The 25,929-nt window shown below is 35.4% G+C and overlaps 1 protein-coding gene across 13 annotated transcripts in view; it reads left to right on the top strand.

Annotated features, from left to right (window-relative positions):
- LOC115771299 (protein alan shepard) overlaps positions 1-18,611 on the top strand; it is a 158,841-nt gene extending 140,230 nt beyond the window's left edge. For 4 of the 13 annotated variants that reach the window (XM_030716927.1, XM_030716926.1, XM_030716935.1 and 1 more), the window contains 8 exons: positions 7,348-7,601; positions 9,407-9,465; positions 10,844-10,968; positions 15,176-15,317; positions 15,685-16,055; positions 16,110-16,295; positions 17,024-17,199; positions 18,319-18,611. In XM_030716927.1, the coding sequence (XP_030572787.1) occupies positions 7,348-7,601; positions 9,407-9,465; positions 10,844-10,968; positions 15,176-15,317; positions 15,685-16,055; positions 16,110-16,295; positions 17,024-17,188 (1,302 nt within the window). In that variant the 3' untranslated portion in view covers positions 17,189-17,199; positions 18,319-18,611. Of the gene's footprint in view, positions 1-1,553; positions 1,603-7,347; positions 7,602-9,406; positions 9,466-10,843; positions 10,969-15,175; positions 15,318-15,684; positions 16,056-16,109; positions 16,296-17,023; positions 17,200-17,806; positions 17,843-18,318 lie in introns of those variants that run through there. The other 9 variants (XM_030716928.1, XM_030716936.1, XM_030716939.1 and 6 more) reach the window with 9 other exon arrangements.
- Positions 18,612-25,929: the final 7,318 nt, after the last annotated feature.

The raw sequence follows: 25,929 nt of genomic DNA, 5'->3' as shown, positions 1-25,929 counted from the left end.
TCTGCATTTGGCATGAAATTTCAACTGCTGTCGCTTTTACATCTTTTTAAATGCTCGGGTTACTTTACCCTTCCCTCCTGGCGCTCCTCCCGCCCATCATCATCATCATCATCATCTTTAACCAGTCGCAGACATTGCTTTTCTATCTGACAGATTCTTTCGCCGTCTGCGTTGCGTTTATTCAACTTGCGGGAGGGCAAGTCTGGCATGTGGTTTCCTATAAATGCGACCAACAATGGGGCTTTTATGATTGTGACATTCTTTAAGATTATTATGATGATAATTTAGTTGAACGAGTTCCCCCACTTTAAGCATATGAAAACTGCGAGTGCATTGTGTTAAGCTTAAGCACTTTAGGAATGTAAAGATTATTTTAAAGCTGGCAAAAAAAAAACCCTCTGTGAATCATAAAATTCTAAAATAAGAAGAAATCAACAGAAACCCCGTTCGAAAACAAACAGAATCCTAAGCCCAAGACCCAATCAGCTTCAAAAACCTTTTTCTCTTGATTGAAGATCTGCGCGTTAGCTTTTTATTTATGCCAAGTTTTCCTGCATTTCCTCTCTTTTTTCTCTCCTACCCAAGCAATGCTTAAATTGCTTATGATTTGGCACAACAATTTTGTATATGCGGCTCGTAAATTATGCAAATTGTTGTCGTTGTTGCTGTTGTTGTTGGCCCAAAGGGCGTGGCAGGGTTATGGGCAAGTGTCAGGGATTAGTAGGCAGCTCACACTTTTAGACCTTATTTTTTTTTTGCGGCCTAAATGAAAATTCTGCCTTTGGCATTGCTATTGTTATTTATATTTGCATATAAATATTATTATTACTTTTGCTTTGTTTATGCGCATTTATTATTTCAACGCAAAAATAAACAACAACAGAATTTAATAATAAAGAAAGCAAAAGTATTTGTGTCAGGGGAATAAAACAAACTTGCATATTTTGCACAAAATGGAAAATGTACAGTAAAAAATATGAACAAAAGCTGAAAATGTTAAATTATGCAGAAATAATATAGTAAATAAATTTGTTTAAGTTTAACCTGTAACTAACAAAGGGCCAACATAAAATCACTGCCGAGGCTACAAAAAAAAAAAACAATTTATACAAAATTAATTGCACTCAAAAGAATTTATGCACTAGCCAAAAGTAATTTTAATAATATTTATGCGCCATTTAAAATAGCTGCGTTTGCTTTTATAGCATTTTTTCCGCACAATTGCGCTATAAATAGCCAAAATGTGTGCGTTGTCTGTATAAATATTTGAAATTTGGCACAATTAAAACTAAAAATAAAAAGTAATACTTTAAGAGAACAAAAAGCGCCGAAAAATATGTTCTTTAAAGTGAAAGCAGCGCGTGCAATGTTTAAAAAAATGTATACAATTTATTAAGTTATATAATATACATAAAATTGAATTATTTGTTTGTCTTTCGCTTAAAAATGCCCATAAATATTGTTAAATAATTCTTTTTACGACAATTAATTGACACATTTTCTAATATTTGCTTCGTTTTCATTGTATCTTTGCAGGTAAGCCTTATAACTAAATACGTATGTTGGTGAGATAATTGAGTTTATTGAAAAAACGCATCTATTGTAAGTATTGCCTCGCAGCAAAATGCTGCTTGGAAAGTCCACAGTCTAGAAGCTTCATTTATGAGGCATTAAATAGTTTCCTTTTTTTTTTGTGTTCCCAGAAAAGCACTCGCAATTCCATTGAACCCCAAACGATAAGCAATCAGATTTACAAAACCCACCAAAAAAGATAAAATGCTTATCAATCATTGTGCGAATTGCCAAAAGTATAAAAATAAAACATGCAAGAAACGCCCCGAATTTTAAATACTCTGCTCGTATCAAATCAGATAAGGTACATTTTGTCTGGCATTAACTGAACCTTCTCAAAACTTAGTCACAAGTGGAAGTTCATCGAGTTCTGTTTATGCACATTCCTTCTATATGCAATCCATATAGAATACCCTTTCGAGAGTAATAAAGATAAATACCACAAGTGCCAGAAGAACAACCAATTCAAGGTCAAGTGCAATGAACTCTTCTTTGTTCGGGCTAAAAATATATAGTAGCTATATCTGTAGAATATCATTTTGTGTTATTTGTTTTTGTTTATGAAACAAGTGAAACTCGCCTTGAACTCTGCCGTTCTGGGTTCATTTGGATAATGCATCGGAATAACCCTAATGAGCTTGACCCTTAAGGAATTTCAACAACAAATGGCATTTGATTTATACATATATATAGAGAGAGGGGGAAAGTGGTAGCCTAAATTTTAGATGTATGGACTTTTTGAGTAACTTTTTTAATATTAATGAGAGCCTACGCTTACGGTTTTACTTTTATCGATTGCTGACATGCCAGATTCGAGAGTTGAATTCGTTTATGCGGATTATGTTGAGCAGAATTTGAAAAATTACAGCGCCTGTGCCCGCTGCATGCCCTCGGTTCAGTTGCCACCTGCCGCGTCATGGGCTGATAATCCGAAATTCGCGTTCCACGGCAGGCATTTGAATTATTTGCCAGGCGAGTTTCCTTTGCCTCCCCCCACCACACGCAGCCCGTCCTTTGCACATGACTTGCGTCAATTATGCGTTTCGCCAATGGCAAATTCTGGTATCGCTGAGGCAGGACTAGCCCGTGCCGGGGTCTAGAGGGCTCGTTCCTGTCTCTGTATCTCTCAGCTCTGACTGCCAGGGTTTCCTTCCTGCATGGCCCATCTATCAGCTGTACCGTACCAGATACCAGTTTCTACCCTTCACATACGCATTTAATTTATAGAAGTCACGTGAGCGGCATTTTTTATGCACACACAGAGCGACGCCCACACCTCCGAACCACAGTGTTTTCCCCTCCCCCCCTCCCTCCCTGTCATATCTCACCCTCAAGAATCGCAATCAGTCGAAAAGACGAATCGTGCCGGATTTAGCTGACTGCTTCTTGATTTGATGACTTTGGCAGTCACCAAGAGATTTGCCTAGCCCCAAAAGTCAACAGCAACCAAGTCTTAACAATTGCCAAACCATGTTTAAATATATATTTGCCTCAGCTGTATCTCAACTTTAAGACACAGCTCGGCAACGGGTTGACAGCGGGACAAATAATAACTGTCGCTAATCGTGATTGAGTGGATTTATGGTTATGGTATATATATTTTTGGCACAAGTGCAATGCGACTGCCCCTTTGATTTATTAGCAAAGACATCAAGAGAGCGAGAGACAGAATGAAAGAGCTTCTTTAGAGAAAGAGCTGAGAGAAGGAGGGGGGCAGGAGTAGGGAAGACATCAACGGGCGCTGCTTAAATGAATTATATGGCGCTCATGTCGGCGACATCATAAATCACAAATAAGTCCATTTGTATTTGCTCTGTGTGGTGTTATGCTCTGTATTTGATGTTTTGGGTTGCTTACTGGAGGCACTTTTGGCACGTGACTCGAAACGGGTTCCATTTCTGCCAAAGACTGGACACGCAAAAAAAAAAATAGAGGGGGAGAAAAAAATGGGCACTGGTTTTAATCTTAATGGAATGGTACATTTGACTTGTGCAAGCTGCATTAAAGATTGATGCCAGGTGGCTAGAAATAAAGCTAAACTAAATGTAAAGTCAAAGTCTAAAAGTGTTGGAAACGAAACTAAATAAAAATAGGTTATGCTTATGTCCAATAATATAAGCAACGTCAGTGAAAATACTTTTAAGTTAATCAAAGAAAGTAAAACTAAGGAAATGTAAAGCTTGGTGTTAGTAAATGAGATTAATGTTGCTGAAAAGCGTTAGTGTTAGGAAATACCATTAAGAACATTATTGGATTGCCAGAGTGTTGGTAAATTATAAAAATTCACTGTTAAATGTATGTCTCTAATGGAATCTGGCATGACAAATAATGCATTTAATTTATATACATAATATAAACAATAGCAAATATTTAAAGAATTTGCTAAAATCGCATAGCTAACTCTTTAAGAAGTTATTATTTATTTTGGTGCTAGTAAGCGAGTTATTAGTGTTAACAAACGTTGTTAAACTTCCTTTACCAGACTTTAGTCATCATTTAAGTTTAAACAGAAGCAACCACTAAAAATCGCACATATGTGACTCGTTAAACATGTTTAGCAACTGGCTTTACCTTTAGTAGAGCAAAAAGTCTCTTAGCCTGTTTGCACTTGCGTGATTGACATCCGTTTGCCATATCACCAGCATAATCATTATTGTCATTATTAACGTGATTATTAACATTGTTATTTGGATGGAGGCAATCAAAATGTTTAGCTCATAACATCAAATTGTAGTTTTATCATCATTGCTGGCTTTTGTCTCTGTCCCCCACTCTGCCTCTCTGTCTATCTCCCTTTCTAATACTCAAAAGTCGTCAAATGAAAGCCACATAAATAATAGCGAAAGGTTAATGGTAACTAAAACTTTATAAATTAAACCAAATATGAGCTTAAACAAGAAGCAGAAATGGAGAAGTAAGAGTGTAATAAACTGTGAAAAATTAAGTTAAAGTCGTCAGCACACGTGTTCGCCACGCACCACGGGAAACGCAAGAGCGGAAGAGGGGGGCGGAGAATGAGCCGCGTTAGGAAGCCAAAGATAGTTAACAAAACAGCTTACAAAAAAAGAGAGTAGAGTTTGATGCGTTGTTGTTGTTATTTCTTTATTGTCGTTTTTGCTGCTGCGGCGTGAAATATTTTGCAAATGACGCAATTTTGCAAATAACAAAAAAGAAATGAAGAAACTTTTTGTATTTTATAAAACGGCAGCCAACACGACGCTCGCCCATTTTTGGAATGACATACATAGGCAAACATGCATATGGAATGGTGTGTATATGTATGTGAGTGTGTTTGTGTGTGTGTGTGTGTGTGTGTGTGTGTGTTTACGTTAGTGTGTGTTTAGTTTATGCCATTCGCGCTTGTTGCTGTGCGCTTTAAATAATGCGAACGATATAATTTCATTATCAGACGGCAGAAAAAACAGCGTTCAGTTCATTGGCATACGGGGCGTATGAATGTGTCAGGCCACACACACACACATATATACATTTGTTTGTATATATACATACATGCAAATAGTCATCATGCTTGAGCCCCAGCATATACGATTTTTCAGTTTAATTTATTATTTAATTACGAGACAGCGAGAACATGGCAAACGACAAGGCCCGAAAATTGTTTTATACACAATTGCGAGAAGTTTGTGAGCCCGAGCTCTTCTAGTGTTCACACAAACTGTGGATGTGTGTGTGTGTGTTGTGTATATGTATTACAAGTACTTACGCTGGCAGAAAAGATAACAAAACTGTGCAAAAGAAATGAACTCGCACTTGAACTCGTCTCGTCTCCAGTTCTTTGCATCTCTCTCTCTCTCTCTCTCTCTCTCTCTCTCTCTCTCTCTCTCTCTCTCTCTTTCTCTCTTTCTCTGTCTCTCTCTCTCTCTCTCTCACACACAACTCTGCCCTGCCTTGTGCTTCTTGTATCAAATATTTTATCAGCATTCACAATATTTGCTCTGTTACATTCGCGCTTCAATGCTCCTCATCACATGCTGGGGGAAATTGTCTAAGAAGAAGTAAAATAAATAAAAGAGGAAATTATGTGAAGCGTGTAGGCGTTGCCTTCTTACCATATATATAACCCCATTGGCAGCCCCTCGCTGCTACGCCCCTTTTGTACTTTATTGATAAAGCAAATTTCAGCTGTTCGCCATCTCTGTTTGACAATCACACAAATCGCAACAAAATCACGCAGCATCAGCAATTACAACAACAACTCGACTGTCAATCAAACTTTTCACACATGCTTAAAAGCTAAGCAAGACTATACAGGCTGAGATGCTCCCTCCCTTTTATGCTTAACTGCTAACTTTTACTGTCTTACTCTCCTAGCTTCTGCTGGCACGTCTTTCACTAGCTTAATACTTTCTGTACCGAATAGCCTTTCTATGCGCTTCTCATAAAGTCAAGTCTTAACTTTTCTGACGGTTTGCGTAAGGAGAGCTAGAGAGAGATACTCAAATACAATTTGGGACTTCTCTTGAGAATTTCTGCATACTCATATATGCCATATGGCCTGGTACATAAAATTTCCCCGTATTACTAAGGGCGTTGCCATGCTACACTCTATAGTATATAAGAAAAAATTGTAAAGCAACATATTCAAAATTGTTGATACGAATTAAAATTCGTAATAAAATATAAATAATACAAAAAAAGCATGATATTAATTTAATTTAAATATTTTGCGGTTGGTTCCTAAAATATTAAATATAATAAATTGTATTCCCCCTGTTGTTTTTTTTGTGTTGCGGTTTTTAATTGTAACGCTTATCGCCGTGGCCGCAGCTGCAACAGCTGCGAGCCGAATTGAATGCCACAAAATGTGGCAGCTAACATGACACTAGACACGACAAGATAAGGTTCGTGTTGCAATCGCAACTGGAGGCACAAAATCGATAACGAAAACAATTAGAAAATTGCAATCGCTTTAAGGAAGGGGCGTCGCAGGCGGCACTTATTTGCACTTCATTTTTATAAGGCATATATTTTTTAATCCTTACTGTTGCAGATTTTGGTTGTTCTTTTTGCTAAAATAATACAGTTAGCCTTTTATTTTTGGCAAATTTCCAAACAATAAAAAACTACAAAATATAAGTGTATCAAGAGCCAGTTGTGTGTGTGTGTGCGTGTCGATGTGTGTGTGCTACTGTATGTTGCATACAAATTTTATGGATTTTCAACGCTTGCCTTGCAATGCTGCCAAATATCCTGCAGTGCTGTGCTATATGCAAACACACACACACACACATGCGCGCACGCACACAGAGACACGCTCTCAGAAGCGTTTGCACTGTTTTGTGGCATTTTAAGTGAAAAACGCCATCAACACAGCTTTGGTCCACATGCCTTTCGCTGCATATCCTTCTGTGTATCCTTTGCCAACTATACTTCGACTACCCATACATGCATATGCACATCCATATGGCATATGCTTTGTGCATTGTGTATATATGTGTGGGCTTATGTGTGTATGGCATTGAGTTGAGCTCTCAGCCATTCAATAACTTCGTATGCCTGATTGGAATTTCAATAAAAATACTTTATCACATGCACACACACGCGCACAACTACACACACATATAAATGCTGACAGAGAGACACAAAGCTGTGGAACATACATTGAAAATATCGCTTAATATAATCGGGAAAGCATTGAATATTTGCGTGTGCATATTGTGGACAGTTTGTTGTCAATCTAACAACAATGCGCTCCATCTCTCTCGCTCGCTCTCACTTATACTTTATTCTATTATCTCTTTCTTTGAACTCCAGTACGGCCAGCGTGTACCGACTGCAGCCTCACCGAGCAACACGAACTCGAGCAGCTCATCGAACACGGGCTCCCAGAGCGGCACACTGAGCACCAGTCTGAGCAACACGACAAACACAAACACCACAATGGGTCCCAACGGCACGGCACAGAATCAAAATCAACAAGGCGGCGAGCAGTTGTCAAAGACAAATCTCTATATACGCGGACTGCAGCAAGGCACAACCGATAAGGATCTGATCAATATGTGTGCACAGTGAGTATCATCTATTCAATTACAACTATATATATATACATACTACATAAGGATGTGGGTACTTAATATCTTATTACAAATTTCATGAATAGACAAAAAGATAGCCATAAAATAAAGCCATGAGAAACTCTTGAGTTTTGTATATAGAAGTCCAAATAAAGTTTAAATTGGGATTTCAATAAAATTAAACGAACATAAATTCAATATTTATTTCATTAACTAATTGATGTGCCTTCTCAGTAAATCAAATAACAATCCTTTATAGGCATATCTGCTATTCTGCTTAAATATTAATAATGCCAGCCCGGTTTGCATGAAAAATGTGTACATTTAAATAGAATTGCGGCTTATCGATTGGCATTTAAATTGTTCAATGTATATCTATTGGAACTATGCCCGCCCAAATGTTTTGGGGTGGTGCGAACCCTTAGCCTTATGGCCAATGTATCAAAATTTGTTGCAAGCATGGCCCAAAGCTAAAATTCAATTTGTGCCCCATTCCATTCCCGATCTGCCTGCTAATGAGCAGCTAAGCCTCAGCTCATTCCGCTTCGTTGAATTTCTACAAAGGCCACATACAACTCAATACACCAGCGCCCCAAGCACTCGCCCGCCATCCGGTCAGGGGGCAGGGGCAGGGGGAGGCAAGCAACCCCCAACAAATATATATATTTGTATGCCCCGTTCTACTTCGCAGGAAACGGGTTTAAGCAAAACTAAACAAAATCCACTAATTAGAGCGCACGCTTCATCAATGGTCACGAGAAAATATATATAAAAACAAATACTAAAACTTCAACTACAACCATTTGGTAATCATTATGGCTTATATATTACGCATACGCAACGTTGCGCACTTTATTTAGGCCAGCAACAAAATATGCATAAAAATATATATAGAGAGAGAGATGCCAGGCACATAAAAATATAATGAAAAAGCCACGGGGCAGGCGGCGCCTAAGTCAAGTCCTGCGGGGCAGCTAGAGAGCTTACACGAGTCCAGTCTTAACTGAAAGGGGCCGCTCGCTGCCTAATAAGTCAAGTAATTAAATTGAAGGTTAATTTGCTGCTGCTCTTTTTTTTAGCGTAGCAAGGCTTGGGTTGGGCAGGATTGTGCGTCTAAGCCCACCCTTTATTATGTTTTTTTCTCTTTCTGCTGCTGCTGCTGCAGCTGCTTGACTGCGAGGCAATCAAAATAAGCGGCTTATTCGCTGGGCAAACTCTAATGTTATTATAACTACATATAAGCGCTTATTCTTATAACTAAAGATGTGGGCGTGCGGCCTGTGTGTGTGTGTCCTATTGATGTCTGTAACTATGCTGATATCGATTTAATTTGCCTGACAGGACTCGTCTGGTCCAAGCACAAATAAGCAATTTCCAGCGCCACGAATATAATTCGTTGCCTACTTTTGAGCGTGCGCCATAAATATTGCATTTTAATGACTATTTAATTGCCGCCCACATATATATACACATATATATATTGTATCCTAGAAACCAAAATTATTATTATTATATCTTTTTGTCGTGACGTTTAGACAAAACCAACATCAAAAACAAAAGAGATAGAAAAACAGGCCAGTTAAAGGCTTACACGCACACCGCTTATGACAATCAAACAGCAGGACAGAAATTAAATATTATGTAAACAACTGTTAACTCGGACACACACACACGCGCACACACACGCCGCGGACATGCAAAAGTCGTGTAGTATATTTTTACGTCTGATTTACGCATGTTTTTTGCGCTCACTAATTCACTGTTTTACCTTTTCTACACTCTATTTCTCTCCCTTACAGATACGGAACAATAATATCAACCAAGGCTATTTTAGATAAAACAACAAACAAATGTAAAGGTATTTTTTTCTTCACCATTCTCATCATTATTTTATTTATGTGTGTTTTTCGTATATGTATTATTAGTATGTGTTATGTAATCAAAAACAAAAAAAAAAAAAAAAAAAAGAAAAGAATACAAATACAACAAAATTCAAATTAATCAATGATTTCTTACAAAGTTTTCTTTTCTCTTTTGTACGTATTTTTTGTACTTTTATAAGTTTTCAAATATGCGCAGTACTCAAAGGTCGCAAGGAGTTCATCTTATTGCCAAAAATATTAGAAATCTGATTTAAATAATAATATATCAAATATTTGCTTTGCAAATAATGTAAAATTTGGCAAATAGAGCTCATTAAAGTAACTATAAAGTTGAAGAAATATTTAAAAAATATAATTAAATATTTGTTAAGTTAAAAAACCCTTGAGTACTCGGCATATTTAATTTGTTTATAGTTTTCTGAAGTATTTTGCTTAAATCTTATTGCTCGTTCTCGTTATTTGTGTCTGGTACTTTGATGTTTTTTTTTTTTTTTATTGATAAAGGACAAAATTATCGATTGGCAGCTAAAAAATTATCGATTTTTTGTTGTATGTTTAAACTTCTTTGGCTTTCATTTGATTAGTTCTTGATTTTTGAGTTTATAATTTCGTATATTTCTCATTTCGCAATCGAATCATTCATGCATTCACCTATCTACTACTGCACTCTAATCCCAAATATATTAACTATAACTACTATTATTATTACTGCTAATGATAATTATATTGATAATACCCGCTCTTATAAATATATATATAAAATGTGCCACAAATAACGAGCTGTACAAATTGTGTGTGTGTCTTATGTGAAAGGCTTTATCTGTTCTGTAATTCTATTTATTTTTGTATCCCCTTTTGATATGCATACAAATTATTATAGTTTATAATATTATTTATTTATTTACGTAACACTTCCTGTTGCTCTCTTTAAGTTACAGCAAAATAATGTGCCAAGAAATTATTAATTTATTTTTACCATTTTCTCTCTCTCTTCCCACCTTTCTCTCAATCTCTCTTTTATCTATTTCGAAATTCTTTTCGAATATATTTTGTTTTTGTTTTGATTGTTTTTCCATTCTTTAAACTTATTTTGCACGTGCAAAAATATTTGAATTAAAAAAAAAAACAAATTTTCTAAAATGTGTGCAAACAAAAATCTAATAATATTTAAACTATTTAAACAATTATATATATATTTATATATGTATTTCAACATGCAATTAAAAAAATTCCACCTCCGCCCCCCTGTAAAACAAAAAACACTCACGCAACAAAACGAACAAAAACCGAAACCAAAACCAAAACCAAAACGAAAAACAAAAACAAAACAAAAACAAAATATGTTTCTTACAGGTTACGGCTTCGTCGACTTCGAGCAGCCAGCCTACGCTGAGGGCGCCGTCAAGGGACTGCAGGCGAAGGGCGTGCAAGCTCAGATGGCCAAAGTGGGTATCTGGGTGCTTCATAGGCCGGCCATTGTACGTTTGTTTGCATGCAAGTAATACTCACCCCTCACACCGCAAACTATCCTATCCCGATCCGACCCACCCACCACCAACCACCCCCTAGACCGGGACACCAACCCCCTAATCCGTATCTAACCCTGAACTAAAACCCATTTAACAATATCCAACTAACCCAACATTATTATTCGTTTACACTGTGCTTCAAATTGCTTTTGTTTTTAAGTTTATTTAAGAATATGTTTCGAATTTTATTATAAGATTTTTTTTTTTATATTTTATGTTGACTTTTTTATTGCAAACTCTTCAAAAGGATTTGCAAAGTGGCAACAGGCAACTTTTGCACCTGATTTTCAAATGGAAAGTCATCCTTTCGCAGTCTGCAAATGCGTTTCAAGTCAAGTTCCTACTCAAATTTAGAATTTTATATGTTCGAACTTTCGATTCAACTTTACACTAGACTGCAAAGTCATTTGCAAATACTATAATATATAAAATTCCTTTACAAACACAAACCCAAACGAAGAATCGAGAATAATTTTGCTTTGCATTATTTCACACATCCCTCAGAGCTCGGAGCTGCCCACGCGCATCCTGTAAAGGTCAATATGCCCACGCCGGAGCTTAAGTTATTCGCCAGAGCTGCGAACTCAGTTTGGGTTGTTTCCTTTTTATTTTATCCTTTGTCTGCCTGCTGCGACCCCCTTTGCATTTCCATTTCACAAAGTTTGCACATTTGTGCTGTCAGATTGCCAAAGAGTCGGTTGAATCCGTTCGGAATTGCTTGCAAATTTATATTGATTCGCGATGCTGAGTGAACTTTCTGTAACACCCACACAAAATGTGTGCGGCCAAAATAAATTGGCAAATTATTTTTATAAATCTCACAACTCTTATTTTCGTTTCTTTTTGAATTCAATCAAAACCTACCCCAAAACCTGTGCCCGCCCACGCCCAAACCTTAGCCAAAACCCTAGTTTGTAGTGTTGTTAAACTATATAAAAGACTCTTGTATATCGTATATCGTACTATATACTATAAACCCCATTATACTACTTAGTCCCACCCCACATACACGACTTATATTCTAGTACATATTTATAGCCAACTTTAGTAATCATCTATGAATCATTTTTAGCGTAGCTTAAACATGTTTATTAATTCATAATTGAGAATTTGGATATATCAAAAGCAGCCACACAAGAAATTATTTAAATTATTTTAAATATCCTCGTAGATATATTTCCTCATCGAGCTCATCGAGTCTAGCTGCGAAAGTGTTCAATTAAATACGTATTTCAAATGCGTTTTAATTTAGTGTACATTTAATAATAATTGAAGCCAAATGCATTTATTAATGTCATTCATTAATTTCGATTTGGTTGTATTATTGCTCCCCCCCCCTCTCTCTCTCTCTCTCTCGCTAGTATTTATTATTATTCAAAAAACGTTAATACGCCAATTTATAATCCTTCTTTTTAATCTTCCTTTAGCAGAAAAACAAATATATAAATTAAAAAAATATATATATATTTATATCATGAAAGAAATATTAATGCAAATTTAATAACAATTTAGCGGATTTGTTGGTAAATTAATTGCATTGAAAGCGATTTTTAATTTTCAACAATTGCTCAAACAAATTTCATTTCAATAGTGGCCAGGCATTCAATTAGTGTAATATAAATAGATCTATAAGTAGTAGTTACGTATCGCTTAGTTGAAAGTACAAACATCTCGTAATCCCAGTTCATCAAGGTATTATCTTAGCACAGATAGAAAGATGATAACTTCGGCGTGCCGTAGTTTATATAGCCTTGCAGATATGCCAACTATTGTTGTGCTAGCTTATATAGCAGACCGATCAGTTGCATTATAAACAAAAGAAATGCAATCAGTTTCAGTTCACATAATGTTAATCCGAATTCTAAATCTGAGAACTCGAGGGACCTTAAGTCTGATTTCTCCGTTCTGCAAGCAACTGCAAGGTTATACGAATAGAAAACTGCGCCCAAACAATATAATCATAGTTTATCAAAGACTTAAAATAGTTTTTAATTTAATTTTTTAGTATTTCTGACATATATTCAAAAAAAGTATTTTATTAATATTAAATTAAAGCGAATTTTACAGCAATTAGATATAGATTATAAATAGGGCTGCAAATGCATACAAAAACAAGAGCGCTCTGTCCGACTAGGGAATACCCTGAACCTTCCACCATTAGCAAATGCAGCTCATTGTAAGAGGGGATAAAATTAAAGACAACATAATCTGTTTTAGGTTCTGAGATAGATCTAATCAAACATACACACGGACGTACGGATTGAAAGTCGGATATGGGTAGATCGACTCGGCTATTGGACTTATGGGTTCGAAGAGGTTCTTCTCTCTCTCTGTTATATATATTTGCACAAAACCAATATACCCTTTTTACTCATGCTCAATAGGTTCAGGGTATAAAAATATATATAAAATATTATATGTTTCGGATTACAATTCAACCGAATTGTGGGTAAGGTTTGATTCAGCACTGAATTCCAGCTCTGATTAAATGTCTAAATGTCTGCCTAATAGAGGGTAAATGGGCATGGTCTGCTTTATGATAAAATGTCCCCCAAAGAGGGCTGTCTGCCTAAAGGGAGAGTCCGTTTGACAAGTATTCGCTGTAAAAACATAAAATTGATAACTTGCTATATTTATGTTCTTAACAGTTTTCTGCGTATTCGTTCAGTAATAACATACAAATACATACAATAATTACACCCTAGTTACATATCATTTATAATTTGGAATTTAAGTAGTAAGTCAATAATTGCGTAACTAACCCAACTTGGTCCACACACACAATCCACATAGACTGTCAGACTCAGTAGCTGAATAGAGGAATTCAAATTATAATGTTATATACTTCGATTCGTAACACATATCGTAACAATTGATTAGCTGGTATAAAGATAAAAATGGACAAAATCGATAGCTATGTAAACACGTAAACAAATCAAAACAAATAGCTTTATAACCGACTATAGCTATAGATAGTTGATAGTTGATAAATCGATGCCATTTAGGAGCTCATTAAATAATTATATATTTTTCTTTGTACAAACAGTCAGTGTGAAGTCTAACGTAACGTAACGTAACGTAACTTAACGTAAACTCAATTTAATATCTTAGCTACAAATATAACTTAGAATTGATGCTCATTTAATTTCCAATTCTCTCTCTCTTTATATATATAAACTCTTTATACTCTGCATAACATGTATCTCTCAAAAACTGTATAAATTGTAATCGTATATTTGAAGTTATAGCCAGCCATATAATCAACCTACCAAGTTTGTTGTTTGAGTACGCAAAATGCTACAAACCTGCGCCGGCCAAAAACTAACTAAGCTCTATAAAAGAAAAAAGAAATATATATACTACAAAAACAAAACCAAATCTAAACTCTAAGTATAAAAAAAAAAGAAAACTCACCTTAAAACTAAGACATACATAAGTGCTCAGGTATTTAACTTAATTAAGTGCATAACTAGGCAATTCCGCATACATACAAACATACATTCCATACATGCGCATACATCTCTCACACTAACTGTACCAATACAGCCTGTATATATCTTACTATAACTTAGGTCTGTTGGCGGTTTTTTTTTTTGGAAAAACTCGCTAGTTTTGTGTTTTAGGCATATTTTAATTAAGCAATGTTTTAGGTCTTGGCATTACATGAACAACATACAACATTGGACATAAGCATTAAGTCAGGCACACTAAACAACACACACACACACACACGCACACGCTGCAACACACACTCAACAGACAAACACACACACAGAGCCAGTTACCAATAACAGCAAATTTTTGAAATTTTACTAAAAATTTTACTAATGACAAAATTTTACGTTTTAATTTTCTTTCCTCCTCTCTCTCTCTTTGATAATGCGTCGTCTGTGTCGCTCATCCACACACACACGCACAACACGCCTAACACACACTCCATTAACACCCACGCACACACACATACAACATGCGCTTCTGCCAAAACTGCTTCTGTTTGTGTATGTTCAATTTTTGTGTGCAATTTTTCAAACAAACGAAACAAATTCAACTAAAACTTGATTCGATTGATCCTCCAACAACAACTACAACTATGAACAACAAACAACAACAAACAACACACACACGCTGCTATCCTATGCGTCCAACAACTACACAGCAACAGGAACAGGATCCCACAAATTTGTATATTGCAAATTTGCCGCCACACTTCAAAGAAACCGATCTGGAGGCAATGCTAGCGAAATATGGTCAGGTTGTCTCCACCAGAATATTGCGTGATCAGCAAATGAACTCAAAGGGTAAGCAAAACTCGGTCTATAGAGAGGTCTATAGAGATATATATATATATATAACCATTTATATGTATAGACTGACGGACTTATTGAACGTTAGAGATAGAAGGCTGAAATGTTTGTTCTAGTTACCTGATTCTATCCGTAAGTGTAGAAAATGTGGTGGAAAACTATTGTGGAAAGGAAAGAAGGAAATTTCATTGCAATTCTTAAATCATAAACCATTTGACTTTTTAATAAATTTTAATACATGGACTGTAGATTTAGTGAAGGGTGGATGGTTTGTCTAAAAAATAAATAGGACAAATTCGGGTGTCGTACGCTAGATATAATATATAATAAATCTCTTATTAATACTATATTCCTTTTGCAGGCGTTGGCTTTGCACGCATGGAGAGCCGCGAGAAGTGCGAACAAATTATACAAATGTTCAACGGTAACACAATACCGGGTGCCAAAGATCCGCTTTTGGTGAAATTCGCCGATGGCGGTCCCAAAAAGAAGAATCTCTTCAAGACGCCCGATCCGAATGCGCGCGCGTGGCGCGATGTCTCCGCCGAGGGCATACCCGTTGCCTACGATCCGACCATGCAACAGAATGGCGTCAGCGTCAATGTCGGCACACCCATTGGTGTGCCCTATTCCCGTTTCGGGGCACCACAGGTTGGTGGCTATCCGGTCGCTGGCTCGCAATGGATACCCGGCTATATGATGACACAGCCGATCACTCAGGTAGATGATCAGGTGAGTGCTGCATATTATTCCGTATTTGGCAAACATATGCCCAACATTTATCAGTATTCCTCCTCTGCCCTGCAGTACATGCAAATGGCTGCCGCTCCCCAGTTGGGCGTCACCTCGTACAAACCGGAGGCTGTTAATCAGGTGCAACCACGCGGCATATCGATGATGGTCAGTGGTGACACGGCTGTGCCATACGGAACTATGATGCCACAGTTGGCCACCCTGCAGATTGGCAACTCTGTAAGTGCTAACGGGTGTCCGATCTGAACAGTTATATAATGAAAAACTACTCAGAAAATACTCATGCATGGATGCATATATATCAGAGCTGAAAATGTCGATATCGATTACTTCCTTATCGATATAGATTACGTCCTTATCGATATCGATTACTTCTTTACTATACCTTGATATTGTTAAATGCATAAGGTTTAACCATTGACCTTTTTTGCCCTTGCCTGAAAGTTGTATTTTCCAGCTTAACGAGAAATACTATATACAGATATATACCATTATTGAAGTTGATTTATATCTACATCAAAAAAACTAAGAGGCTTCTAGGGAATTCCATATTCAAAAGTATTTTAAACAAAAAAACAAAACAAATTCTCAAAACGAGGAAATCCGAATCTAGTTTCCGTGCAGGTTTCTGAATAGTTCCAATTACAAAGCGATCTTTACATTATTTATTTTTGCTGCAAAATAGGTTTTCAGCTCTGATATATGAATATATGTTTATATAGACAAGCATGAGTATTATCTAGATCATTATTGAATAGATGTAGAAAACATTGAAGATGCGTGCGTCTCTTCATATCTGTTCATCATCTATTCTCAATATATGTGTGCGTGCGTGTTTGTGTGCAATTGCAATTGAATTTTTGAATGATATTTGATATATAATTTGTATTCTATATCTGTTCTTTTATTCCATTGTTTTTTCCGTTCTCTTTTCGGTTCCTTTATAGAATTTTTCTCCATCGTTACAGTATATTAGTCCAACTTATCCATATTATGCACCACCACCAACTATTATACCAACAATGCCAATGACAGATTCCGAACAGGCTAGCACAGCTGCATCACCCGACGAGGCATACACACAGTATCCACATCAAGCCGCTCCCAAATAGGTCTTCGCGAGGTGAGTGATGTCTCTCTGTCTCTCTCTCAATCTCTCTTTCTATCTCTCTCTCTCTCTCTGTGTCTATTTGTCAAAGTCTCTTCCGTCTGTTACTAAGTCCACGTCTCGAAATGCTTTCTGATCCTTCTGCCCTGACATAGAGCCTTCATTCATCTGCTTTAGTTGTGCTTTGTTGTATGCAATGGCCTCTTTAGCGGGCACTCACTGTGCCCGGCCACCCCACTTAGAGCGTTGTTCGCTTTACGTTTGCCAACACTGTTTTGCTGCATGCGCTGTGTGCTTTAGTTTTTCATTCCCCACTTACACTTGTTCAATACTCACTCGCCTCATTTCAAATCACGATTCACATTTGCAATACTCTCTCTAATTTCCTAATCATTGGTGATTTTGCTTTATCATCTTCTTCTTTTTACACATATTTCTCTTCATTCGTTTTGTGTGCTGCTTGTTGTTGCTTGCCTGTTTGCTTACAAGATCTGATCATGACTTTTAAACTCTTTAACTCTCATAACTAAGCGCAATTCGATTATTTTCTACTTCTTTTTTATTCCTGCGCCCGCAACTACAACAATCACAAACTACGCTCTTTCTTGCATACTTAGTATAGTTACTAAGCAGCCTAAACACTGGTAACACATTCTAGGTAAATATCATCCATATCATGCTTAAATAACAATTATGCATCCCTTACCTGCATGCTAAACCTACCTAATTCCCTATGAGTTTCCTTGCTAGATTTAAGTGAAAGTGTTTCCCCAAAATATTTATCATATAAGAAGTAAAAAAGTGTTTAAGAATTAAAGAAAAATAATATTCCTACCAAAGGTTATTGTAAAAGAGCATTAAAAATGAAGATAATCTATATAGAAAGTTTTCTCTTAGATATGATATAGTTTCTGAAATCCCAGCTTCCGCTTACCCTAAACCTCCTTTTTATATACACAATCAAAAATAATATTTATACCAAATGTGACTGCAAAGAGCATTGACAACGTTGATAATCAGAAAGATTTCCTTTAGATAAGATATATTTACTGAAATCCCTGCTTCCGTTCACTCTAACCTCACTTTTAATATTCACATAATTTATTCTAAACTAATCATTTTCCAAAATTGCAGATATAATATTTTAGTACCCCATTTGAGTACTATTTAATGGACGTGATGGAGGGTTAGCCTTGGGAGCATTACGCGCTGGAATAACAACAATGAAAACAACAACATCTACAACAAAAACAAAAGCACTGGCTTGGAGGAAAAAGCAACAAAAGGAAGCAAAAGAAGAAGAAGAGGAGGAGAAGGAGAAGGAAAAGGAGAAGGCCTCATCAGACCAGAAACAGTTTGATAACAGTCGAAAATGCTGTTCCCTAAAAAAAATAATGTTTAAAAAATAAAGAAAAGCTAGAGAAAGAGAATTAAGAGTTATGTATAAAAGAGAAAGCAGCAGAAACAGCAACAAAGGAAGGAAAAATACATACATAAATAAAGTGTAAGAGCGAGCGAAACGGAGTAAAGAGGAGAGCGTAAAAAAGTGAAGAAAAGCAAAGACTAAACTTAAATAATAGAAATTAGTTATACAGTAAAAAAAAAACATGCTTAAACAACAGCTAAAGTGAACGAGAAAGTAGTAGTAGAAAGGGGTCGAAATTTTCATTGAAAGCAGGAAAAACTCACCAGAAGGGGGCAACATTTTCTTAGAAGAGAAGTTAAAAGAAAACAAAAATAATATAAAAAACGGCAAAACTGCAAACATAAACTTGAAGCAACAACAATTTGCAAAAGAGAAAACGCAAAACTCTAGTTAAGTAAATTTATTTAAGGAATAAAACAAAAACAAACATAACAACAACTTGCATTGAAAGAGAAAATGGGAAAAGCAGCGCATGTAAATGTTTTAGCAGAGAAAAACACAAACATTTGTGAAGAAACGAAGCAAAGCAAATGAAAACCGAAGAACCCAAAAAAAAATGTGTGCAATGTATGTTAAAAATTAACGAAAACAGAAGAAAACAAAATAAAAACAAACAAGAATGCAAATAAAAACAATTTGATGATTTACAACAAAACAAAAAGATAAATTAAATGAAAACATAAAAACTCAAGCAAGAGCGAATAAATTTATTTTCTATAGTCCATAAGAAAATGAAAAAACAAAAAAAAAAAACAATGAAAACTATTTTGGTTTTCTATGTTTTTTCCATTCAAATTGTCAGGCAAACTATTTAAAATGAATGCTGAGAATGAGATTTTTAAGAATCAAGTGTTTAAAGCACAAAGCAAAGAGAGCGAACTTTGTCTCTTACTCTCTCGAAAGAGCGTGAAGAGCCACAAAAGAGTTGACATTGTAAAGAAAAATGCAAACCCACAAAAAATGGGCATTGCAACTATTTAAAGATTTATTTGTTAATTGCAAACGTTTCACACATTTTGCTAATTTTTCCTGAAACTATAAAACAAACAGCAGAAAGTTAAATAATAATAAATAAAAAAGAAAAACTAGGTTTAAGTACTAGCAAAAATGCAGTAAGCAGCAAATTTAGTAGATTTAGAGTCTAACAAAAAAAAAAATTGAAGAGAAGATGGATCAGCGATGATAGGTATGAAGAAAGTGAATAGGCAACACAACAGACGATGATGAAATTGATGAAGAAGAAATAACAAAAACAAATACAAAATAAACAAAAAGTAAGAAATCTTGTACTAGTTTTTAGCATATTTTTGTGCTCATCAGTCGATTTAATGAATTTTTTGTAGCTGTCTACAGTTTTTTACGTTTAACTGTGTGTGTTTTTTTCTAGTAACTAAAACTAAGATATATAATTGGAATAAGAAGAAGAGCAACAGCAGGATAGAAGATAGCATAGCGTATTTTTTGTCTGCAAACAAACAACAAAAACAACAACAAGCTGTAGCAGAGTTTAGCAGAGTCGGGAATGAATGAAGATGTTTATGATTATCATGAAAATAATGATAACGATGTTGTTGAGAGACGGCATAGGCATAGGAAATATAAATTGAAAGTGCAAGGCAAACAATGAGGCATACACACTTTATAAAAGATGGGAAAAACCAGCAAGTAGTAGGGATAAACCCGATATGAAATTGTAGCAATGTAGTTTAGCATTGTGGCACGTGAAAAACGTAGTGAATCTGTAAGTGGAAAAGGATGCGAACTGTTTTAAATTGATTGGAGAAGAATGACGAACAACAGGCAAGAGTAGAGAAGGCACAGCAGTAGCAGAAATAAAAGCAAAAAACAAAGCAAATTAATGTTAAAAAATAAATTTAAAAGAAAATTTATGATTAACAAAATAGCAATAAGACGACAGAAAGAAAAAACAATAGAAAAAGAGAATGCAGCAGCGATTATTTCTTTAGTCTCTAATTGTAAGTCTTAAAAAATAGTCGATGGGTTGATGGATCGTTGGATCAATAGATCAATAGACATACAGACATACAGACAGCACAGTGTTTGAAATTAAAGCCTTGCGTATTTATTTTCTTTGACAAATCAGACAAACACACACCAAACACCACACGCCACACACACTCTCACACAACACGCCTAAGCACACACACATTGTATTTGTGATTTAACTGAATCAAATATTGATACATAAACGATTTAAAGTGAGTTCAGTGGCTTTGAGAATCTCAGAGAAAGGCAGACAGAAAGAATAAAAGAGAGAGAGAGAGAGAGATAGTCAGAGCGTGTTGAGTGTTACTTATTCGAGAGTGTTTGAGATTCAGCGAGATTCCAGTAGGGATTCATCATTTCATTGTTCGCGCTCATTTTCCACCCACACATCACACGTACGCACACAGAGAGAAGACACACTCTCATAAACACACACACAAACAAACATTCCTGAGCAAAGTCTTTGATTTTCATATGTATGTATGTTAACTACATATGTATGTGTTTTCGGTTCATATAGATTGATTGTCAAGTCTAAATGCCTATACGCTAACAATCTATGAAATCTACATATATAAATACAAAATGAAAACACAACGCCAAAAGTCTTCCTAAGCCTAAACCAAAACAAAAGTGCAGTGCATGTTTTCTTATCAATATTATACACATAAAAACAACAACTATTATCAAATATGATTTTAAAAAAAACGTTTTTTTTTCTACTCTTTTTTTTTAATTTGTACAATATGTAATTTGCTTTAGACTGAATACCAAAATGAAAACTGTAACAATAAAAAGAAAATGAATTCAATGAAAATGCAGGATTGACAAACCCCACAGACATACACACGCACACACACACACACATACATACACCCACACATACACACATCTCAAATCTTGCAAGCGTCGTCGTCAGAGTAGCAAAAAGCCAGCCGAATCCAGCAAATGGGGCAAGAATTTTGCAAAAACATTCCAAAAGCAAAAAGAACTTAACAAATTTTGTACACAAATTGAATATTTTTAATAGCAGAAGAATAACAAGAGACGCCTCTGCAAATAAAACCGAAACTAGAAAAATCAACTGATAAACAAGCAAAAATCACAAATACAACAAAATTTCAAGAGTTTTGTTTTTGAGTTTTCATGCTCACATTTGTCTTTACTTAGCCCTCACCTCAGCCCCCCCGCCCCGCCCCTTACTTCTATACTCTTTATCTCTACACAAAGTGCAATTTTCGATTTGTTTTCAAATATTTATTTATGAAATTTGTATTTTACATTCAAATACGTTTTGTTTCAACTCTTAGCGAACATAACTTAATCAACATTTTTGCGCTGTTTTTAGGCAGAAAAATATAAAAACATTAAAGTTTAGGTTATTTATAACGAGAAGGATATGAGAAGAAAGTAGATAAAGAAGGGGCAAGAAATTTAAATCTTAGCTGCAAAAGTTTAGAAACCCTAGTTTTAAGCCAAGAACGGGGCAGACTACAAAATCCCCAAGAGCATAAAACACACACGTTGTAGATGATTATAAAGAATACGAGAAGAATATAAAGTTGACGAAGATTGTGGAGGAGTAGGAGTAGGAGTAGGCGTAGAAATAGTAGGAGAGACAACAACAGCAACAACAACTTAGTAACTAAGATCAAAGCACTAGCGTTTAAGTTTAGCAGAGCTAAGTATAGATTTGACAAGAAGTGTTGCGTTGATTAAGGACAGCAGGCGGAAGCAGAACCAGAAACAGTAGAATGGGCGAGTAGATGATGTAGAAAATATGATTTTTAATTGGTAGAAACGCGCAAGCGTTTAATTAGTTGGTTAGAGTGGAAGGCGAATGCGACGAAGACGACGAACGGAGGTTTAGAAGTTTGTAGTTTTTGTGTAGTTAGAACGAGGAAAGCGAGAGACTTTACAGTGTTGGTAAATGGCGCGTCGTCAAGTTCGGATTAGTTATAATTTTGCATATACAGTCGATAATCAATCGATAAACTGATCGATCGATTGCCTGACTTGGCGAGCAGTGCGCTGCAGCTATTAAGGCCTGCCGCTGCGAGCAAAGGTTTTTATTTTTTTGATTTGAACTTTTTTTGATTCTACTTTGACAAGCCAAAATTAAAACTTGTTTGTTTTGCGTCTGTATTTTGTTTTAATTTAATGCGTTTTACTTTAGTTTTTTAACTAATTTTAAGTAGTTAATTTATTATTTGTCTTAAGAGAGAGAAAAGTAACAACAACAACCGCATAAGAAGGAAAAACCTTGAAGTTTTCCGAATGCGCTCAAGTTGAAATTTGGCAGAAACCGAGCGAAACGGAACAGAAATTTAAATTGAAATTGATGAAATTGTGTTGAAAAGTACTTTTTAAAGCAAATGTCTAGTGCGTAAAACTGAAAACTAAACAACAAAAAAAAACTTTGAATAAAAAAAACTAAAAAAACCAAAAAAAATATATATAAAATAAAATTGTAAACTGTTTTTCATTTAAGTTTTGTGTTTGACATAATTTGCTTGTTTGTTTGTTTGTTTGGATTTGTATTTGTTTTTCCGATTCGTGTGTGATTTCTTAGTAGTTAAATGTTTGCTATATATAAATTTGAGAGTAAGCTTAATTAACACTCACCCTACACCAAATAGTTTCCAATAACAAATTTTAAATTAATTGAATTGTGTTTTAAACAAAGGGCAAAACTTAGACATCCAAGTCTGAGTTGTTAAGCGCGGCTGGAAGCAAAGTGAAAATGAAAAAGCATAAATGAGAAAAACATTTTTTAATTAAGCCAATTTAAGGAAATGATGAATATATATATATTTTTTTGAAACTTTTTTGACAAAACCAAAAAAAAATGAGAGAAGAAATACATAAATAAATGCATAAAAGCACACACACACACACACAGACACACACACAACAAGAAACTTGAAGAAGCAAATGGAAGGTAAAAGAAGGAGTTGTAATAAATGCAGCACGTTAGGCAAATCGGGCGACAACAACAACAACAACAACAACAACAGCAACAACATCGCCGCAGGTGTAGCGAAAGGTAGTGAAAGGTCAAGAAACAAGCTCATTAAATTTAAAAAAGAAAATAAAGCAAAAACGACGACAAAAGCGTAAAAGTAGCTGTAAGTAAACGTAAAACAAAGCTAGCACAGAGAAGCAGCTAATTAAACTTAGAAGAAAATAAAAATAAAAACGAAAACAAAAACAAAAAAAAATGATAGAAAAACAAAAACATCAGCGGTCAGCCGGGCGCAAAGTAATGTAAATTTCGCTTGTTGCTATTTTTAAGTTTTAAATCAAAGTCTTTTAAAGAACTTAATTCATTTCTCTTGTAAACGATAAACGTGAAACGCTTAGACGCGTTAACTGGCAACTATATCTCTCTTTGTAACTCTCCACAAAAACAAAACAAAACTACAAAAAAAAACAAAAACCAAAAGAAAAAACTATAAAAAAAAAATACAAAACCCTTTCGAATCTCCGTGTATTTTTTAAGGTATTATTTTTTGCATCAATGTGACGCTTTTAAGCATTTTTTATATGCATATGGAAAAGAATTGTATTTAAAACTAGTAAAAAAGCTAACAGACAGCAACAACACAGTAAACAAAACAAAGAAGTATAAGAATATAAGAAACAATGCGAAAACTTTGCTAAAACTTTCAAATTTATATGCGTACTTTTTGTGCGCAGAACTTTAATGCAAAAAATCATACATTAAAAAACAATTGGAGCCAAGGAGATGCAGTTGAAAAAAAATAAAAATAAAACAAAACAAAAACCAAAAAAAAATTATTAAATGAAAAACAAAAAATAGTTTAAGCAAAACATTTTGCAGCTTTTGTGCTTATTTCGCTTAAGAAAAGTAAGACTAGTTGAAAAAAAGAAGAAAAAAAATTAAATCTAATTTTAAGTTTAAAGAAATGAAAGTGCAGAACCGAGCAAATATTGAGAAGGTGCGGCAAAGAAGTGCAGAGCAGCAAAGCATTAAACAGAAAATAGCAAAAGATTAAAAAAAAAAACAAAAACAAAAACAAAGAAGAAATTAAAGTAAAGAACATACAAAGTAAAATGTCTCTTTAAAAAACACTAAAGAGCAAATGCTGTCATCCAAAACAAAACAACACAAAACAAAAAAAAAAAAGAAACTGAACTTTTTCTGAATCAATAAAAGACAAATTGATTTTCTGTAAGAAAACAAATACCATTTGCGTTTTACATTGAATTTCTGGCTAGATTATATTCCCACTTTTGATAACGTCTGTGGATGGACTTGAAAAACAAACAAATTCCAAATATTGAATTTGAACAACTGTGATTCTATTTGCTTTATAGAGTTTCACAAGTCTATAAATTCATATATTCTCCAGCTCGGACTTTATTTAACCGAGTTATAGCCATGTGCATAAACTAGGTTGAATTTTCCGGGTTAGTTTCTTCAAAGTGCGCGTTAGGAGAGCTTTGCTGGCGAAGAAAATACTTATATAGGGAAAGGAAAATACACAGAACTAAGATGAGACTTATTCAGCTTTAAGGCTATAATTTAAGTCGTAGGAAGCGATAGAAAATATTTTATTCCTAAACTGGGCGACCATGAAACAAGTATGAGAAACGCAGAAAGTGTATTGCTAACAGGCCAGAGGAATGGGATTTACCCAATTTTAAATCGTTGAATACTTGCCAAGCACAAACTGGTTTATTGCTGCTTTAAATACCTGGGGGTTGCTGCCTTAGCACCCACAAACCCAACCCCAATTTAAGCCAGCAATTAAAACCCACAAAGCGTGGGCTGATGGTAACACGGATAATTCCACACAGTTCCCAGGCTTTTATGCCGGACCCGGTATCACTGCCAGCCGGAACTGCCCTGAAATACTAAACGGTAGCAAAATATGAAAGCCGACAGCACAGCCAAATACGCATACAAGCCTGTGTGTGTGTGTGTGTGTGTATGTGTTTGTGTGTGTAGGTGGGTAGGTGTGTGTATGCGCATGGCAGTGTGTGCGTAAACCGCAAGGAAGAACCGAAAAATGTTGACAGCAGTTCAACCTACAACATTTGCTGTGAACCTGTTTGTTTGACTTGTTTGATGGTTTTATGAGTGTCAAAACTTGACAGCTTAATAGACGCTTTTATGACAGCAATCGCATTTTCATTGTTATTGTAATGAGAGGGTGAATGTAACTTGTAACCAAGTGTGTATGTATGTGTCACATGCCCACGCACAATGCGCAAGGGATGCTGCAGACCCGCCAGTAAAGCTCCCACTACCCCCCATCAACCGTCTCCCAGGCATACATATGTAT

Source organism: Drosophila novamexicana, unplaced genomic scaffold, assembly GCF_003285875.2.
Source record: "Drosophila novamexicana strain 15010-1031.04,08,12 unplaced genomic scaffold, DnovRS2.1 tig00000024-arrow-pilon, whole genome shotgun sequence".
Classification (NCBI taxonomy): Eukaryota; Metazoa; Arthropoda; class Insecta; order Diptera; family Drosophilidae; genus Drosophila; species Drosophila novamexicana.
This window is presented reverse-complemented; position numbering and strand designations above follow the sequence as displayed.